The sequence below is a fragment of the Lolium perenne genome, chromosome 4 (assembly GCF_019359855.2).
Source record: "Lolium perenne isolate Kyuss_39 chromosome 4, Kyuss_2.0, whole genome shotgun sequence".
Lineage (NCBI taxonomy): Eukaryota > Viridiplantae > Streptophyta > Magnoliopsida > Poales > Poaceae > Lolium > Lolium perenne.
In genome coordinates, this window is record NC_067247.2 from 161,546,094 (window position 1) to 161,566,470 (window position 20,377).

General features: G+C 43.4%; 1 protein-coding gene across 1 annotated transcript; it reads left to right on the forward strand.

Moving 5' to 3' along the window:
• The first annotated feature begins 691 nt into the window (after positions 1-691).
• Positions 692-6,960, forward strand: LOC127294353 (uncharacterized). The gene is made up of 3 exons (XM_051324154.2): positions 692-2,504; positions 2,614-3,551; positions 6,590-6,960. The coding sequence occupies exons 1-3, from the start codon at positions 1,146-1,148 to the stop codon at positions 6,735-6,737; spliced, it is 2,445 nt and encodes an 814-aa protein (XP_051180114.1). The 5' UTR covers positions 692-1,145; the 3' UTR covers positions 6,738-6,960.
• The last annotated feature ends 13,417 nt before the right edge of the window (positions 6,961-20,377 follow it).

Sequence of the window (20,377 nt, forward strand, 5' to 3'; positions counted from 1 at the left end):
GTTATTTAAAAAAGAAGACCACATCTTCAACCTGGCTCACCTTATGAGTTCTTTAAGAACGCCAAATTTGGTGCTCCCTTCAAGCAGGCGTTTGCGTCTTGGATCTTGAACCCACACTTTTTTCAACTCTTTTTGAGGGGACGTCTTAAACATGGTTAAACCAACTTGCAGGAGCCACAAGAAAAGCACTAGATGCACTTTCGGTCGGTTGGGGAGAGCTGGCATGAGTACAGTGAGCCAAGAAATCGTCCTTTAACCACCGATCCCACTTCCAAATGACTTGTACAAGTTTCTGCATAGCCTCCTTGTCGGGATGCATGGGATGTGATGGAGGGGTGGGGATGGAGGCGAGGGATGCGTTGGTTGGGCCCGGGATGGGAATTGAGGGATTATGGGGTCCAGATGGTGCCACATGGAAAAATGCAATGCTCTACCACCCGCGAGTGACCGGAGATGAATCTCCGCGCGCACTAACTGACTATGTATTTTAGTCTACTACTACAAATATCCTAGCTAGTTCGGGAAATCAAATATTTTCAGGGCTTCAATAATAATAGAAAAATGTACAAGCTCTCATGTGTCCTTTATTTAAATACAAGACCAAAATGAAATAGTAGCAAAGCATGAGAGTAGTCCAAAAATAACAAAAGAAAAGGAGACAAAAATGGGCAAGAAAGATGAGAGGGAGAAGAGAAGCTCGCAGGAGAGGAGCAGTGTGTGACGCTTTATCCGGTTTCCCCTTCTTCCCTCGCCGACCAAACCTTGAAGAAGAAGGAAAAGCAAATCCAAGGAAATTAAACAAACAATCCGAGAGAGAGAGAAGAAAGCTAGGGTTTTCGCCATGGCCACCGCCCACCACCTCGACCTCGAGCTCCTCCTCCACCCCACCATTCCCAATCTCTCCTAGAGCAAGCCGGATCCCCCGCGAATCTCGCATCCGCGCCAAAGGAGCCGCCTTTCCTTCCCTTTCCCTCTCCTCCGTCCGAGGGTTTCTTTCCCCTTTCCCTCTCCAAAGCCGCCGCACCGCATCGCGTCGCTGACGGAACACACAAGCAACCCGCGGGCTGGGCTATCTTCATCAGGTAGGCGCTGGCGATCGAGCTCCGGGCGACGGCTTTGGCGGCGGCGGCGGAGGCGGTCGGATAATGTGTATACTGTGCGCCGTGCAACGGTGGTCGCGGCGCGTCGCCACCATGCTGCCGTGGCTCGTCCTCCCGCTCATCCTCCTCTGGGCGCTCTCCCAGCTCCTGCCCGCCGCCTACCGCTTCGAGGTCACCTCCCCGCGCCTCGCCTGCGTCTCCGTCCTCCTCCTCACCCTCTTCTGGTACGAGATTCTCCTCCCTCGCCTCTCGCTCTGGCGCGCACGCCGCTCCGCACGCCTCCGCGAGGAGCGCCGCACCCACGCCCTTGAGCTCCAGAAGCTCCGCAAGACCGCCACACGCCGCTGCCGCAACTGCAACAACCCATATAGGGACCAGAACCCCGGTGGCGGCAAGTTCATGTGCTCCTACTGTGGCCATGTATCCAAGCGACCTGTTCTTGACCTCGGCGCCGCAGGGAAGGTCCCCACTGGGTGGCCTTGCAGCCAGGATTGGGCCAATGCTGTCGGAGACCCGGGTTACTGGCTTGACCTGCGCTGCTCCGCTGATAACTCGTACTCGGGGTTCTCATGGAGGCTGTTCTCGTGCTTTTACGTGAGTATCGCGTGGTTCTGGAAGAAATTGTTCAGGTTTGGGTCATTACGGGACAGTGGTGGCTTGGGCCGGGATGGCAGAATGTTGACAAAAGGAGGAGACAATGGAGGGAAGGCTGAGGAGAGCAAAGTGGACAAGGCAAAAAGGAAGGCTGAGGAGAAGAGGTTGGCGAGGCTAGAGAGGGAAATGCTCGAGGAGGAGGAAAAGAAGCAGCGGGAAGAGATGGCAAAACTAGTCGAGGAGCGAAGAAGGTTGAGGGATGAGAAAGCAGAGGCTGAGGAACGATCCAAAGGCGCTACCCCTGTCGGGGAGAAGGATGCTAGGAAGGAAACAGAACGAAAACGGCAGGAGAGGAGGAGGAAGGAAGATAAGGGATCAAGCAAGAGCAATTCAGATTGCGATGATATTGAGAGAAGAGTAAGCAGAGAGGGAGAGTGGAAGCGTGACTTTGACAGAAGGAATGAGCCGGATAAACGGGATGCAATTAGAGTTGGGGCAGAGGGATATAGGTCTCATAACTTTGATGCTAACAGCCAGGGTAGTAAGATAGTACAGAGCAGGACCAAGTACTTTGGACGTATGACTGGAGGTTTGTTATCTTCTTCCAGAGGTTTCAGCGGTGGTTCCATTTTTGGTAAAAGTGCTCAGGCCCCGGCTCCGCAAGCTAACAAGGTGGCTAAACAAGTTGTTACCGCAACTGACCAGAGTAATACAGTTAAAAGAGATGCTCAACCTGCAGCTGCACCAGCAATGGCCAAATCTTCTACTACTGGAGAAACTAGAAATATGTGGACCAATTCTCATCAACCTGTAAGTAGCAAAGACATGACTATATTAGTGTAATTTTTGTGCTTATACACTAGTTGTTTACATCTATTTGCCATCATACATCTAATTATTTCTATTATGCTATATGCAGGTTAGTCCAAATATGCAGCCTCATCCTACCAGCCTTAAAAAATCATGGCATCAACTGTTTAGTCGCTCAACGTCTGTTTCCCCTTGTCCCGATATTACTGCTTCAGCTCGTGAAAAGATTCGGCAGCCAGAACCAAATGGAGCTCAGATAAGCAGTGCCCACAATTTTCTGGCTCAGTATCCTCCTCTGGACAGCAAGCCAAGTTTAAGCCAATCCATTCAATTTACAGGATTTCCACCAGTAAATGTAGCACCTGCCAACATGCCACTATCTCATTTTCCAGCTGGACATGCACCCTTCTATGCTGAGGCTGAACCAACAGTAATGGAAGAATCAGAGCGATTTGAGGACCCATGCTATGATCCAGATGCAATTGCGTTGCTTGGTCCAGTTTCAGAGTCCCTAGACAACTTCCCTCCAGACTGGGATAGCAGGTTTATGTTGGGTGCTGTCACCAGGGAACCACATGTTAAGCCGTCACCAATTGAGTCTCCTCTGTCAAAATCAAGGGTTGTTGAAGAAAAGCCTATTAAACCCTCTCATTTTTCTATTTCCGAAGGTCCAAATGGTTCCATGACACCTGAGGCTACCAATCAGCAAGGCACATGGCAAATGTGGAGCACGCCATTGGTTCAAGACAGTTTAGGTCTGCGAGGTCCTCAGACACAGTGGCTTCTACCAAATAAGAATCAGTTTAACCATGGTGTCAGTAACTTGAATGGCGGACCAGGGAGCGCCCTTGGTGCTGGTGTGCATAACAATGATTTATGGCTGCAGAAATCACCCTTCCAGCAATTGCCTCGTGGTACAGAGAGTCTGTTCCTTAAACATGATTTTACAGAAAATGCTGTTCATCGTGACTTGAGTTTCGAATCTCCAAACAAAGTAGCCCGTGCACACCCCTTTGGGCCACCTGGTCCAGGTCATCATTGGTCCAAGTAAGTTCTTTGTGACGTTCTCTTCTATTCTTTCTAAATGTTTTGCAGCAATCAGTGGTCTTTTTTCCATGAGGTCGTATTTGAATTTGCGATTTAGCTGGTCCAGTTTTGACTACTGAGTATGGCTTTATCTATCAATAACATGTAAGAACAAAAGTGCTCAAAACCCATATGATCTGATACTTGTTTATAACATGTACATGAGTTTATATATCATGCCCGTGTTTTGTGTGTGTGTAGCTGTTTGAACTTTATTCTTTAGTTTTCAACCAAGACATTTTTGTAGTTCATATTTAATGAACGGATAGATAACTTATATAAGACAAATTTAAAAGTAAAGTTCATGTTAGGTATGCACTGCAACCGAGCTGCGCCTCATCTTTTCCTGTGAAACATACATGGAAGATTCTTTGATCTCTGAACTAGTAGAAGCACCAGTAATATTTTGCAGTTTGTTATAAAACATATACCAAAACATATGGATTCAGAATGTATAAATGGTAACGTTGTTTTTGTGTGGAATTCTTTCATTTCATATGTCTTTATGATAGTTTTGTATACACATTATAAGTAAAATTCATAGTCAAAGTTGTATGTTGATCAGAAAAGTCGAGCGTGCCTTGCATTTTGGGATGGAGGGAGTACATCACATGAAATGGGTGCTTTTGCTTATGCGATGAATCAGCCATGCAATTAGGTTGGTTAGCTGGGTTAGTAGTAAGAACATAGAATTGATGAGAATTATTTTTTTGTTGGTGAGCTTACTTGACTTTATAGATGCCTTAGTTGGATACTGGGTTAAGGGGGTTAAAAGGCAATGACCTGGCTTAACATAACCCTCCGTAACCCCAGGGCGTTTGGCGGGTCATACCCCTAATCGAACTCTTAAGCCTGGATGAAAGTCATGGAATGTGACCTGTTATATGTAATGTTGGTTAAGACCTTGTTTCATCAGTATCAAGGATCATAGCTATTATTTTCATTTTTGTTCGAGAAGCTTGCTAGTAATGTAATTTTCAGTGTAGTAGCCTAATAGCACAAAATATAAATAAAATCTGTTTTCTGGAGTGCCTGGGCTATTATGTCTTTGTTCTTAGAAGATAGATGATATTTCGTTAGGGTGCTCAGTGAAATGATTTGGTGTCCTTTGACTTGAACTTCAGCATCTGCAATTGGTGAAGTGACCCTCCAAGCTAATTATATTTTGTTTAATAGCTTGTTGCATGTATTTATGAAAGATTTTTTTGTGTGGTAATCACTCTGTTGCAAAATGTAAGGCGTAGGACTACCCATATTCAAGATTTGACCAAGAATTGATCCAATAATACATATGTTGTTCTGTACCAAATGGTTCATCTTCCAAAGCACTTACGTATGATTATGATTATTTAATAATCAACAAAATATTGTACAAGAAATTTACAGTTGAAACTCATATTTGGACAGTCAAGTACACCCTACATTTTGCTGGAGTATCTACCAGTTTATCTCCGGTATGGATTAAATATTGATCGTGGCAATACACTCAGTTAAGAAGTTAGAACACGTTGATATCTCAAATAAAAATAGGGATGGACAAAATGGTTTGACCTCAAAGGCCAAAATGAATTCATTCATTTGCTCCTAGATTGTACAGTAGCTCAACCTTTGAATGTTTGAATTGATGGCTTAGTGAGGCTTTTCACTGTGGATTTATTCCCTACACTGAAAATTGATAGTTTGATAGCATATAGCTTTTGACATTCTGGATGTCTTCCAGGTTTCTTATACATGGTATTCACCAGTGGCAATTAGCTACGTGCTTACCTGTTGGCCTTTCTGTGAAGGAGGCATCTTTGACGTGATACCTAGATTTGTTTCCTGGCTTGCATTGTGAGATATGCCTTTTCTTTCAAAAACTTAGTATGTGGAGGTGACTCCTGGGAACACAAAATTGAGTATATTCTTAGCTTTGCTAGATGAATTTGGTCAAGCTGGTTTACCTGGTATGGATGTTCCAACTGGGAACAACTTCTTTAGACAGACTTCATTCCATGCCTGAGCATCTTAGCAACCACAACTCATGTTAAACTACTTACTGTGTGCAAACTTTCCAGTTCGGACTTTTTGAACCAGGGATGATGAAATCATCATTTTTCTCACCTGGTACTTTCTTTGTTGTTGAAAAATGTTCTTTTCAACGGGTTAGCTGTGGGGGTCGGAGTAGCAACGCTGTTGGGTTTGTACGGAGGTTGCTAATGGCTTCCATCTGGAACCAGGTCAAGAACATTTTAAAACTCTGGGATAGTAACTTAGTAGAGTATAATAGGGTTATTAGGCTATCTATTAATTTATGTTTACTGGATTCAAAGATTTAGCTACTTAGTTTTCTAGGCTGTCTGTTAATTTGTGTTTACTGGATTCAAAGATTTACCCACTTAATTTGGATAAGTACCCACTTTGAGCTCATACAGCAATATTTACGTGATGAGAGTTGCAGAGATCTATGGTTAACCATCAGTGTTAGTGTGTTACTGCTAGGTTTGATGTAGGTTCTTTGCATTTACCAGGTAGGGTACAAGGGTTTCCGTTAATTATCCACCATCACTTTACAGTACCAGGAGTCATCACAATTGATTAGTTTTTCCTTACCTGTATTGTTCTGTTCATCACTCGAATGCGAGGCTATTTATGGTCTGTTAGACAATGGTGAATTTGTTTTGTGTCAGCACTCCTATGCTGAGAAAATATTTTGAAGCTACTTGTGAACATATTTGTGCCATTTAAATATTTGTGGACTGTTACTTGTTTGGTCAGATCTTGCATTCTCAAATGTAGATCTTTGCAGTTGCAAGGTATTAATCTGTAGTAACTGTAACTTGTCTGTATATGGTTGACGCAAGATGCAAGCTATATTAATCTATAAAATCATTGTCTACGGCTGCTTGAGTTTACTTCCAATTTTGAAGCCTCTTAGATTATAATCAAACATACAAACGTTTCATACGGGTGCTATGCTTGTTCATAAAATGAAAACTCATGCCTTGTTATTGATACAGGGAGGAACTGGTGCTGAATGGACCTCAGGAAGCTACTCAAATCCACTCACCCACTGGAGCTCATGCGGGTTTATTTCCAACTAATCCCGATGTACAATCAGTTTGGTCATTCGATAAAAAAAGAGACAGTATGGGACCTATAAAATGATGCTGAGCCAAGGCTCCCTTGCCCTCCCACCTTCTAGCGTACGGAGCTGAGGAGATATGTTGGACTGTATTCCCTTGGGCGACAACGAAGCATAGCCATTTATTTAGTAATGCTCACATGTTAATGCTGCGCTCACCTGATGTTCTTGTTTAGCGCCAGAAGATTTTTTTGTGGATTTAATGCAAAATGCGGTGCAAACTAATTGAGCGTGGGCATTGCATCACTGAGTCAATTTGTTCTTACCCTTGCAGTGGACGGTGAGTAGGTGAGAGAGGTTTCTGGGTCCCTGCCTGATGGCAGGTGCTGCTGTCACCATCTGCATCGCTCCGTCTTATCTTGCACTTCTTTTTTGTGTTCATCTCAATGATGGAAGCTGGTGTTGTATGTCAGCAAATACTATGACTTAGCAAATACTCTGAACTGAGAACAAATGCATATACGCTAAAAGCCTTTTGACTCACGGGATTACAAAAAACAGCGGAATATAGACAATCTGATGTAACTTAAACCAAGAAGGACATCTTTAATGTGTAATAGTAGGATTGTAAATACATTCTGTGCGAGAATACGGAGAATGTTTCTAGATGAATTCGTAAAGCCCATTTTGCCAGCTACAACTCTTCCACGGTTTCTCTAATTTATTTAGCATTTAATTTCTCAAAACCTCTTCATTTGAAACTGCCATACATGGGAATATTTCTATGTAGCTGTATGTAGGTGCTAATAGAAACATTTTAAGCTAAATTCGACATATTAGCAGAAACGAAGGGACACGTCCACCCTTTTGTTTTTTACATTGAACACCTCGATTCCATGAGTTCGCGGAGCCGTGTTGATATGAACCCTTTTGGTTACACGATCATTGGAAGTATGATTAATATTTTTTGTTTGCTCTCGAGGTATCATGAGAAACCTAAGAAAAACATGTAAAAGAAAAGAAGGAAAAAGCAAATGACAAAATAAGGGACACCATGATTGAAAGTATAATAGCAAAAGGAGTTTGTGAAAGTATGATGGATGTGATTTCCAAATTCTAGCCAGGAGATGATGCTAATAACAATAAGGTGCATTGGTTTGCTTGTTGAAAACTCTGTTTACCCAAGAAAGAAGGAGGTACATGCTTAGAGATTTTCACTCTTTTAACCTGGCAATGCTAGCCAAACAAGTCGGAGGCTTATCAATGAACCAGAAGAGACGTGTGCTCGTGTTCTAAGAGCTAAGTATTATCTAGGTGGTGATATGCTAAAGGCCGACCCTAAGGAAGGCCCCTCTTTCACTTGGCAAAGCATTTTAAGCGGTCTTACTACTTATAAGAGGAGGTTATGTCTAGAGAGTGGGCAGCGGTGATTATAACGTTACCTAGAATGGTCCTTGGATCTGTAGCAGCCCTACAAGAAACGTATGTCACCGAGAGATGGGGCAGTTGAAAGGATCGTATGCCGCACCTAGAGGGGGGGGGGGGGGGGGGGGTGAATAGGTGCTAACCAATTTTTAGTTCTTTTTAAATTTAGGCTTGACACAAAGGTAAATTCTCTAGATATGCAACTAAGTGAATTTACCTATATGACAAGGTAGCCAACCTAACAAGATATAGCTACGCCATATATAGGAGATAGAATAGGATAGAAGTAACCGAGAGTGGAGCACGCGGAGACACGGAGATGATTCCCGTAGTTCCCTTCCTTTGCAAGAAGGTACGTCTACGTTTGGAGGAGTGTGGTTGCTACGAAAGCCAAACCAACAGCCACGAAGGCTTCACTCAGATCTCCTATGGCCAACGCCACGAAGGCCTAGCCCACTTCCACTAAGGGATTTCCTCGAGGCGGAAACCGGGCCTTTACAAGGTTCTTGGGGCACACATCCACAACCTAATTGGAGGCTCCCAAATCTGTAACAATACAACAATCAACAACAACACATCAACACAAATCAACTAGGGAACCAAATAGGAACACTAGCATGAGATCCCTCAAACAAATGAGGGGGAAATGAAAAACGCTTCGGTGAGGATGTAGATCGGTGTCTTCTCCTTCGAATCTCCAAAGATCAAGAGCATTGGTTGGGGAAGGAAGGAGATCTTGCAAATCTTGTGTTCTTGAGGTGGCTCTAATGGTGGTGAAGCTTGACAGATTTTTCTTGCAATGATTGAGCAACTTGTCCCTTTGGAGAAGAGAGCTATTTATATGATTGGAGCTCTCAGATCTGACCGTTGGGGTGAAATCCACTAACACCGGAAGTTCCGGCCAGGAGGGCCGGAAGTTCCGGCTTGCATCGGAAGTACCGGCCAGGAGGGCCGGAACTTCCGCCAGGAAGAAACTCTGTCAGACATCCAGTTCAGAAGATATTGGGGCGGAACTAGGGCGGAACTTCCGGCGACCGGAAGTTCCGGCCAAGTTCCGGAATTCCGAGAAAACCATACTGGACATTACTGAGCCACAATTCGGGAATTCCGGAACTTGTCCGGAAGTTGGGCGGAAGTTTCGCTGACCGGAACTTCCAGCCAACTTCACCGGAACTTCCGGTCAGAGAATAAAAACTGCAAACAGAACTGCGCTGAAGGGCCTCTGCCGGAAGCACCAGGGCGGAACTTCCGCCTGCTCGGGCCAGAACTTCCGCCAGAAACAAAAGGACCTTCAGAACTTCAGAACAGCCATACAATTTCACCGATCAAATATATTTCTTGAAAACTTGTACCTGTCTACATTAACACACATAAATATATACTTAGTGTTGACATCAAACACACAAAACCCAAAAGGGCGGGAAATGTTCTTTCAATCTCCCCCTTTTTGGTGTTTGATGACAACACAAGTATTTGCAAGGAATGAATAATGTAAATCAACAATGTGAAAGATATAGAGGAGCTCCCCCTAGATATGAGCATTGGTACATAAGAAGCTCCCCCTAAATCTTGCATCCGTCTTCCATGGGTTAGCAATATAACATAGTGATAAGCATATGGATAATAAGATCATGCACACATAGATAACCATGGAAGACTCACATACGGAGTTTACCATACTCATAGATAAGGTTCCAAACACATAGATAGAGTTTACAAGCCAAATAAACTAAGAACAAAGTTCGACACCACAAGGATAAATAGAATCACAAGCGATAAAAATCAAAGCCAACACGAGCTTGTGACTCCCCCATGCAAATACCCAACGGAGAGCAACCTAATAAGGTTCTCACTCTCCCCCTTTGGCACCAAGGCACCAAAAAGGGATAGGAGAAACTACACGTCCCAAGGGTCGGCGTTAGCCCAGCCGGGAGGGAGGTTCGATGTAGCGCCGGGGTAGGGAGGAGTGTGAGGAGGAGACTCGATCTCAAGACCATCCGGAGGAAGAGGAACACCATGCCGAGAAACCCACTCAGCCTCCGGAGTGATATTCTCCTCGGATCCGGGAGGAGACACTTCCACCTCAAGAGCCCTCATGATGCTCTTCTGACGAACCCGAGACTTCCTGGCTTCTGCATGCTGCTGATATTGACGGTGGTTGACTGCAGAGGTGAGGCAAAAAATCTGTCTCATGCGGCGAGCAAGCTTAGAAGCCCAGCTAGGTGGCTTCTCATCCATGGGGGGAACATCTTCTATTTGGGAGTTGTGGCGCTTGGTCCTCAGAACCTTCACTTCATGGGATGTAAGGTTGAGAGGAATAGAGTGAAGAAGAGTACTCTCACAAGTATCAACCCAAGTGTCCTCAATGAGCTTCATAATGTACGGAGCAAACGAGGGAAGCTTCTTCTCCATCACACATGACCACATCTCATGGTAGATGTAGTCCATCACATCAAGCCTCTCACCGGTGTCCTTCTTAGCAAAGGAGTTTGCCATTAGATCCACTTCATATAGATGTAACTCATCAAGGTTGCCACCCTTTGGTCCAATGGTTTCCCGGTAGACTCTAAGCATAATGTCCCAAGTAGGGAGAAGATCCGCACTCTTGCCCGGAATACCCCAACCTTTGATGTAGAGGTGCTCCAAGACTTCCCTTGTTTGAGAAAAAGAACTATCATGGCACCTCCAACCATTTCCATCTACGCCCGAGTAGCGAGGGTATCTGATACGTCTCCAACGTATCGATAATTTCTTATGTTCCATGCCACATTGTTGATGTTATCTACATGTTTTATGCACACTTTATGTCATATTCGTGCATTTTCTGGAACTAACCTATTAACAAGATGCCGAAGTGCCAGTTCCTGTTTTCTGCTGTTTTTGGTTTCAGAAATCCTAGTAACGAAATATTCTCGGAATCGGACGAAATCAACGCCAAAGATCTTAGAATCCCCGGAAGCATCCGAACACACCGGAGAGGTCGAGGGGGCCACAGCCCACCAAACTACAGCTGGCGCGGCCGAGAGGGGGCCGCGCCGCCCTATAGTTTGGCCCCCTGTCAGCCCTCTGCGCCGCCTCTTCGCCTATATAAAGCCCCTGGATCAGAAACCCTGATGCGTTCGACGAAAACCACAGAAACCTTCCAGAGCCGCCGCCATCGCGAGGCCAAGATCTGGGGGACAGGAGTCTCTGTTCCGGCACGCCGCCGGAGCGGGGAAGTGCCCCCGGAAGGCTTCTCCATCGACACCGCTGCCATCTCCATCGCCATCTTCATCACCGCTGCTGCTCCCATGAGGAGGGAGTAGTTCTCCATCGAGGCTCGGGGCTGTACCGGTAGCTATGTGGTTCATCTCTCTTCCATGTACCTCAATACAATAATCTCATGAGCTGCTTTACATGATTGAGATTCATATGAGTTTTGTATCACAATTTATCTATGTGCTACTCTAGCAATGTTATTAAAGTAGTTTTACTCCTCCTGCACGTGTGTAAAGGTGACAGTGTGTGCACCGTGTTAGTACTTGGTTTATGCTATGATCATGATCTCTTGTAGATTGCGAAGTTAACTATTGCTATGATAATATTGATGTGATCTATTCCTCCTACATATGCATGAAGGTGACAGTGTGCATGCTATGTTAGTACTTGGTTTAATCTGTTGATCTATCTTACACTATAAGGTTACTTAAATATGAACAAATTGTGGAGCTTGTTAACTCCGGCATTGAGGGTTCGTGTAATCCTACGCAATGCGTTCATCATCCAACAAAAGTGTAGAGTATGCATTTATCTATTCTGTTATGTGATCAATGTTGAGAGTGTCCACTAGTGAAAGTCTAATCCCTAGGCCTTGTTCCTAAATACTGCTGCGTTACTACTGCTTGTTTACTGTTTCACTGTGTTACTACTGCTGCAATACTACCACCATCAACTACACGCCAGCAAGCTATTTTCTGGCACCGTTGCTACTGCTCATACTTATTCATACCACCTGTATTTCACTATCTCTTCGCCGAACTAGTGCACCTATTTGGTGTGTTGGGGACACAAGAGACTTCTTGCTTTGTGGTTGCAGGGTTGCATGAGAGGGATATCTTTGACCTCTTCCTCCCTGAGTTCGATAAACCTTGGGTAATCCACTTAAGGGAAAACTTGCTGCTGTTCTACAAACCTCTGCTCTTGGAGACCCAACACTGTCTACAGGAAAGGAGGAACGTAGACATCAAGCACTTTTCTGGCGCCGTTGCCGGGGAGGAAAGGTAAAAGGCACTCATACTCCGGTTCCAGGTAAAGTACTTTTCTGGCGCCATTGTGTTTGTGCTCGAAGCTATTTCCTTTAGATCCTGCAATTGCATCTTTTTGTTTCTTGTTTACACTAGTAAGGCATAATGGAAAACATCTGTGAGCTTTTTATTCTATTTCCTGAGTCAAGACATGAATGGTTTAATGCGAAAATTAAAAAACCCATGAAACATGTTAGTATGAACACTTTGAATACCATTGTTGCTAATGATATGGAAAATTCTAAGCTTGGGGAAGCTGGCTTTGATGAGCATGATATTTTTAGTCCCCCAAGAATTGAGGAGGAAATTTACTTTGATGATTCTTTACCTCCTATTTATGATGATTATAATAATAGTGGTCTTTTGGTGCCACCTACTATGGAGAGTGAATTTGATTATGATTACAATATGCCTCCTATATTTGATGATGAGAATAATAATGATAGCTACTTTGTTGAATTTGCTCCCACTACAACTAATAAAATTGATTATGCTTATGTGGAGAGTAATAATTTTATGCATGAGACTCATGATAAGAATGCTTTATGTGATAGTTATATTGTTGAGTTTGCTCATGATGCTACTGAAATTTATTATGAGAGAGGAAAATATGGTTGCAAAAATTTTCATGTTACTAAAACACCTCTCTATGTGCTGAAATTTTTGAAGCTACACTTGTTTTATCTTCCTATGCTTGTTACTTTGCTCTTCATGAACTTGTTTGTGTACAAGATTCCTTTGCATAGGAAGCATGTTAGACTTAAATGTGTTTCTAATTTGCCTCTTGATGCTCTCTTTTGCTTCAACTACTATTTCTTATTAGTGCATCATTAAAACTGCTGAGCCCATCTTAATGGCTATAAAGAAAAGAACTTCTTGGGAGATAACCCATGTGTTATTTTGCTACAGTACTTTGTTTTATATTTGTGTCTTGGAAGTTGTTTACTACTGTAGCAACCTCTACTTATCTTAGTTTTGTGTTTTGTTGTGCCAAGTGAAGCCTCTAATCGAAGGTTGATACTAGATTTGGATTTCTGCACAGAAACAGATTTCTATCTGTCACGAATCTGGGATTTTCTCTCTGTAGAAAAATCAGAAAAATATGCCAATTTACGTGCGTGTTCCTCAGATATGTACGCAACTTTCATTAGTTTTGAGTTTTCTGATTTGAGCAACGGAAGTATTTATTAGAAATTCGTCTTTACGGACTGTTCTGTTTTGACAGATTCTGCCTTTTATTTCGCATTGCCTCTTTTGCTATGTGGGATGGATTTCTTTGTTCCATTAAACTCCAGTAGCTTTGAGAAATGTCCAGAAGTGTTAAGAATGATTGTGTCACCTCTGAACATGTGAGTTTTTGATTATGTACTAACCCCTCTAATGAAGTTTATGAGAAGTTTGGTGTGAAGGAAGTTTTCAAGGGTCAAGAGAGGAGGATGATATACTATGATCAAGAAGAGTCAAAGCTCTAAGCTTGGGGATGCCCCCGTGGTTCATCCCTGCATATTTCAAGAAGACTCAAGCATCTAAGCTTGGGGATGCCCAAGGCATCCCCTTCTTCATCGACAAATTATCAGGTTCCTTCTCTTGAAACTATATTTTTATTCGGTCACATCTTATGTACTTTACTTGGAGCGTCTATGTGCTTTTGTTTTTGTTTGTGTTTGAATAAATTGGATTACATCATGCTTGTGTGGGAGAGAGACACGCTCCGCTGGTTCGTATGAACATATGTGTTCTTAGCTTATAATATTCATGGCGAAGTTTCCTCTTCGTTAAATTGTTATATGGTTGGAATTGGAAAATGATACATGTAGTAATTGCTATAAATGTCTTGGGTAATGTGATACTTGGCAATTGTTGTGCTCATGTTTAAGCTCTTGCATCATATGCTTTGCACCCATTAATGAAGAAATACAAAGAGCATGCTAAAATTTGGTTTGCATAATTGGTCTCTCTAAGGTCTAGATAATTTCTAGTAAGGTGTTTGAACAACAAGGAAGACGTTTGAACAACAAGGAAGACGATGTATAGTCTTATAATGCTTGTAATATGTCTTTTATGTGAGTTTTGCTGTACTGGTTCATCCTTGTGTTTGTTTCAAATAGCCTTGCTAGCCTAAGCCTTGTATCGAGAGGGAATACTTCTCATGCATCCAAATCCTTGAGCCAAACAACACTATGCCATTTGTGTCCACCATACCTACCTACTACATGGTATTTCCTGCCATTCCAAAGTAAATTGCTTGAGTGCTACCTTTAAACAATTCAAAATTTATCACCTCTGATTTGTGTCAATGTTTTATAGCTCATGAGGAAGTATGTGGTGTTTATCTTTCAATCTTGTTGGGCAACTTTCACCAATGGACTAGTGGCTTCATCCGCTTATCCAATAATTTTGCAAAAAGAGCTGGCAATGGGATTCCCAGTCCCAAATTAATTAACAAAAATAGACACTCCTCCATGGTATGTGATTGTTGGACGGCACCCGAAGGATTCGGTTAGCCATGGCTTGTGTAAGCAAAGGTTGGGAGGAGTGTCATCATAATAAAACTAAAATAAAAAGGCACTCCTTCATGGTATGAGATTGTTGGCAGGCACCCGAGGATTCGGTTAGCCATGGTTTATGAAAGAAAGGTTGGAAGGAGTGCCACCCAAAAATAAAATAAAATGGGAGCCGCTCTTTGAAGGTTTGTCTGGCAAGGGGGTTAGAGTACCCGCTACCATTCGTTGACAACAACAAACACCTCTCAAAACTTTATTTTTATGCTCTCTTTATGTTTTCAAAATAAAAGCTCTAGCACAAATATAGCAATCGATGCTTTCCTCTTTGAAGGACCATTCTTTTACCTTTATTGTTGAGTCAGTTCACCTATTTCTCTCCACCTCAAGAAGCAAACACTTGTGTGAACTGTGCATTGATTCTTACATATTTGCATATTGCATTTGTTATATTGCTTTGCATTGACAATTATCCATGAGATATACATGTTATAAGTTGAAAGCAACCGCTGAACTTCATCTTCCTTTGTGTTGCTTCAATACCTCTACTTTGAATTATTGCTTTATGAGTTAACTTTTATGCAAGACTTATTGATGCTTGTCTTGAAGTGCTATTCATGAAAAGTCTTTGCTTTATGATTCATTTGTTTACTCATGTCATTACCATTGTCTTGGATTGCTGCATTCACTACATATGCTTTACAAATAGTATGATCAAGATTATGATGGCATGTCACTCCAGAAATTATCTTTGTTATCGTTTTACCTGCTCGGGACGAGCAGAACTAAGCTTGGGGATGCTGATACGTCTCCAACGTATCGATAATTTCTTATGTTCCATGCCACATTGTTGATGTTATCTACATGTTTTATGCACACTTTATGTCATATTCGTGCATTTTCTGGAACTAACCTATTAACAAGATGCCGAAGTGCCAGTTCCTGTTTTCTGCTGTTTTTGGTTTCAGAAATCCTAGTAACGAAATATTCTCGGAATCGGACGAAATCAACGCCAAAGATCTTAGAATCCCCGGAAGCATCCAGAACACACCAGAGAGGTCAGAGGGGGGCCACAGGCCCACCAAACTACAGGCTGGCGCGGCCAGAGGGGGGGCCGCGCCGCCCTATAGTTTGGCCCCCCTGTCAGCCCTCCTGCGCCGCCTCTTCGCCTATATAAAGCCCCTGGATCAGAAACCCTGATGCGTTCGACGAAAACCACAGAAACCTTCCAGAGCCGCCGCCATCGCGAGGCCAAGATCTGGGGGACAGGAGTCTCTGTTCCGGCACGCCGCCGGAGCGGGGAAGTGCCCCCGGAAGGCTTCTCCATCGACACCGCTGCCATCTCCATCGCCATCTTCATCACCGCTGCTGCTCCCATGAGGAGGGAGTAGTTCTCCATCGAGGCTCGGGGCTGTACCGGTAGCTATGTGGTTCATCTCTCTTCCATGTACCTCAATACAATAATCTCATGAGCTGCTTTACATGATTGAGATTCATATGAGTTTTGTATCACAATTTATCTATGTGCTACTCTAGCAATGTTATTAAAGTAGTTTTACTCCTCCTGCACGTGTGTAAAGGTGACAGTGTGTGCACCGTGTTAGTACTTGGTTTATGCTATGATCATGATCTCTTGTAGATTGCGAAGTTAACTATTGCTATGATAATATTGATGTGATCTATTCCTCCTACATATGCATGAAGGTGACAGTGTGCATGCTATGTTAGTACTTGGTTTAATCTGTTGATCTATCTTACACTATAAGGTTACTTAAATATGAACAAATTGTGGAGCTTGTTAACTCCGGCATTGAGGGTTCGTGTAATCCTACGCAATGCGTTCATCATCCAACAAAAGTGTAGAGTATGCATTTATCTATTCTGTTATGTGATCAATGTTGAGAGTGTCCACTAGTGAAAGTCTAATCCCTAGGCCTTGTTCCTAAATACTGCTGCGTTACTACTGCTTGTTTACTGTTTCACTGTGTTACTACTGCTGCAATACTACCACCATCAACTACACGCCAGCAAGCTATTTTCTGGCACCGTTGCTACTGCTCATACTTATTCATACCACCTGTATTTCACTATCTCTTCGCCGAACTAGTGCACCTATTTGGTGTGTTGGGGACACAAGAGACTTCTTGCTTTGTGGTTGCAGGGTTGCATGAGAGGGATATCTTTGACCTCTTCCTCCCTGAGTTCGATAAACCTTGGGTAATCCACTTAAGGGAAAACTTGCTGCTGTTCTACAAACCTCTGCTCTTGGAGGCCCAACACTGTCTACAGGAAAGGAGGAACGTAGACATCAGTATCCAAGGGCACTTCCAAACTTTGCCAAGTTAGACTCAAGGAGCCTTTCATGAGACATCCACCGGAATGTTCTAGCTTCATCTTGTTCAAAGTGGACGGTGGCATAGAATTGTTGAATCAACCCGATATCATAATCCTTGTTGAGCTCCATAATGGGATAGAGCCCAAACTCACCACACATAGCATAGGCTTCTTCAAAGTACCTAGAAGCGGCCATCTTGGCGGTGTCAATGGCATGTTGAGGGGCTACCCCCTTCTTGAATGGCACATAGACCTCATAGAAAATCTCCTCTTGAGTCTTGTTGTGGAACCGCTTATCCCCAACCCTATTGCTCCGAGGGGTGAGGTAAGGGTTCATGTCACGGAGCTCCTTGTACTCAAGATACTGCATGTTCTTCACGGATACATGGATATTCTTGCCTCGAACAGCGGGTGACTTATGCCTCTGAGCAGCTTGCTGACGAGCGGTGAGCTTGGATGGTCTAATTTGCTCAAGTTCTTCCTCAATCTCATCCACATGACCCTTGCCTCTCTTCTTGGAACCACCGGGGGAGCCATGGAGGAGGAGAGGGAGGGGATGCCAATCCACGGAGCCGATCTGGTGGAGGTCGCCGGAGAAGGGAGATCCGGCCAGAGGGAGGTGCAGCCGCCACAGGGAGAGAGAAGCCTTCAAACAGATCTTGGATGGGGGAAAGTGAGGGGGGCAGGAACCGCCTCCCCGTTCCCGACCAGATAAGTAGTGGGATCGTAAGGGCGGAAGTTCCGCTCGTTGGAGCCGGAACTTCCGGTCCCTCAGAAACCACACCCACTGATCAGGTATAGCAGGCAGGAACTGGTAGATAGATTCCAGCCGGAAGTACCGGTCGAAACGACCGGAACTTCCGGTGAAACAGAAAAAACTGTGCCAGGAACAGGTTTTGACAGGAAAGTGGTGCACTCGGAGAGGGAAGAGGATATGGCTTAGATGAGATAGGCTTAGGACAGATGCGCCAAACTGTGAGATGGTACATGATCACTCATTTTTGCAAATAATGCAAATGAAAGCCAAAAGTGAGTGATTTCCCATAAACAAGGAGATGTCAATAAAAACCAATGAAGATCCAAATAACTCCAACTCTTCACAAAGAAGAGTGTGGTGGCCTAGGCCACCATATATGAGTGTTATGGTATGGCACCGCGAAGATATATCTTGGGTCCAAACCAATACTCATCATTGAAGCTCACATATCAACATATGATATAACGAGAATGATATCTTTAATGTTGGCATTATGGGGGGGATAGCTCAATAATTTAAACCGCACTCCCCCTATTTCCATGCCCACATCTAAACCAAATAAAGTTTTGAGACAAATGTGTGTTTGCAAGATGGTCAAGCTATACTCCTTGAATCAATGATATTTAGCTCATTCCTCAAATAAGAGAACCTTGCTTCATCAAGAGGCTTCGTGAATATATCGGCAAGTTGATCTTTGGTAGGAACATAGATAAGCTCAATATCACCACGGGCAACATGATCCCTAATGAAATGATTCCGGATCTCAATATGCTTCGTTCTTGAATGTTGCATCGGATTATAGGCAATCTTGATGGCACTTTCATTATCACATAATAGAGGCACTTTGTCACAAATGACACCGTATTCCTTTAAAGTTTGCCTCATCCATAACAATTGAGTGCATCCACTTGCGGCGGCAACATATTCGGCTTCGGCGGTAGAGAGAGATATACAATTTTGCTTCTTAGAGGACCAACACACCAAGGACCTACCAAGGAATTGGCAAGCCCCGGAAGTTGATTTCCTATCATCCTTGTCACCCGCCCAATCCGCATCGGTATATCCATTGAGAATAAAACTTGAGCCTTTGGGGTACCAAATACCATATCTTGGGGTATCAACCAAATATCGAAAGATTCTTTTGAGAGCCATCATGTGGCTCTCCTTAGGAGAAGCTTGATACCTTGCACACACACCAACACTCAACACTATGTCCGATCTAGATGCACAAAGGTAAAGCAAGGATCCAATCATGGAGCGATATACCTTTTGATCCACCTCTTTACCATTGGGATCTAGTGCAAGATGACATTTGGTAACCATAGGAGTGGCCACACCCTTCATCTCGGTCATCTTGAACCTCTTGAGCATGTCTTGGAGATATTTTGCTTGATTGATGAAGGTTCCTTCCCTCAATTGCTTGATCTCAAAACCAAGGAAGAACTTCATCTCTCCCATCATAGACATCTCAAACCTATCGGTCATAAGCTTTGAAAATTCATCATTGAAAGCTTTGTTAGTAGAGCCAAAGATAATATCATCAACATATAATTGGCAAACGAAAAGCTCCCCATTGACCCTTGATGTCTACGCCCCCTCCTTTTCCTGTAGACAGTGTTGGGCCTCCAAGAGCAGAGGTTTGTAGAACAGCAGCGAGTTTTCCCTTAAGTGGATCACCCAAGGTTTATCGAACTCAGGGAGGAAGAGGTCAAAGATATCCCTCTCATGCAACCCTGCAACCACAAAGCAAGAAGTCTCTTGTGTCCCCAACACACCTAATAGGTGCACTAGTTCGGCGAAGAGATAGTGAAATACAGGTGGTATGAATATATATAAGCAGTAGCAACGGCACCAGAAAAGTGCTTTGCCCGGGACGATAAACAAGCGTAGTAACGCATAAAGAAACAGTAAACAAGCAGCGATAGCAGTATTTAGGAACAAGGCCTAGGGATTAGACTTTCACTAGTGGACACTCTCAACTTTGATCACATAATAGAATAGATAAATGCATACTCTACACTCTTGTTGGATGATGAACACCATTGCGTAGGATTACACGAACCCTATGTGCCGGAGTTAACAAGCTCCACAATTCAATGTTCATATTTAAATAACCTTAGAGTGCATGAAAGATCAATACGACTAAACCAAGTACTAACATAGCATGCACACTGTCACCTTCACACTATGTAGGAGGAATAGATCACATCAATACCATCATAGCAATAGTTAACTTCATAATCTACAAGAGATCATAATCATAGCCTACGCCAAGTACTAACACGGATGCACACACTGTCACCATTACACCGTGCAGGGGGAATAAAACTACTTTAATAACATCACTAGAGTAGCACATAGATAAATTGTGATACAAAACACATTGCAATCATAAAGAGATATAAATAAGCACTTCACTATGC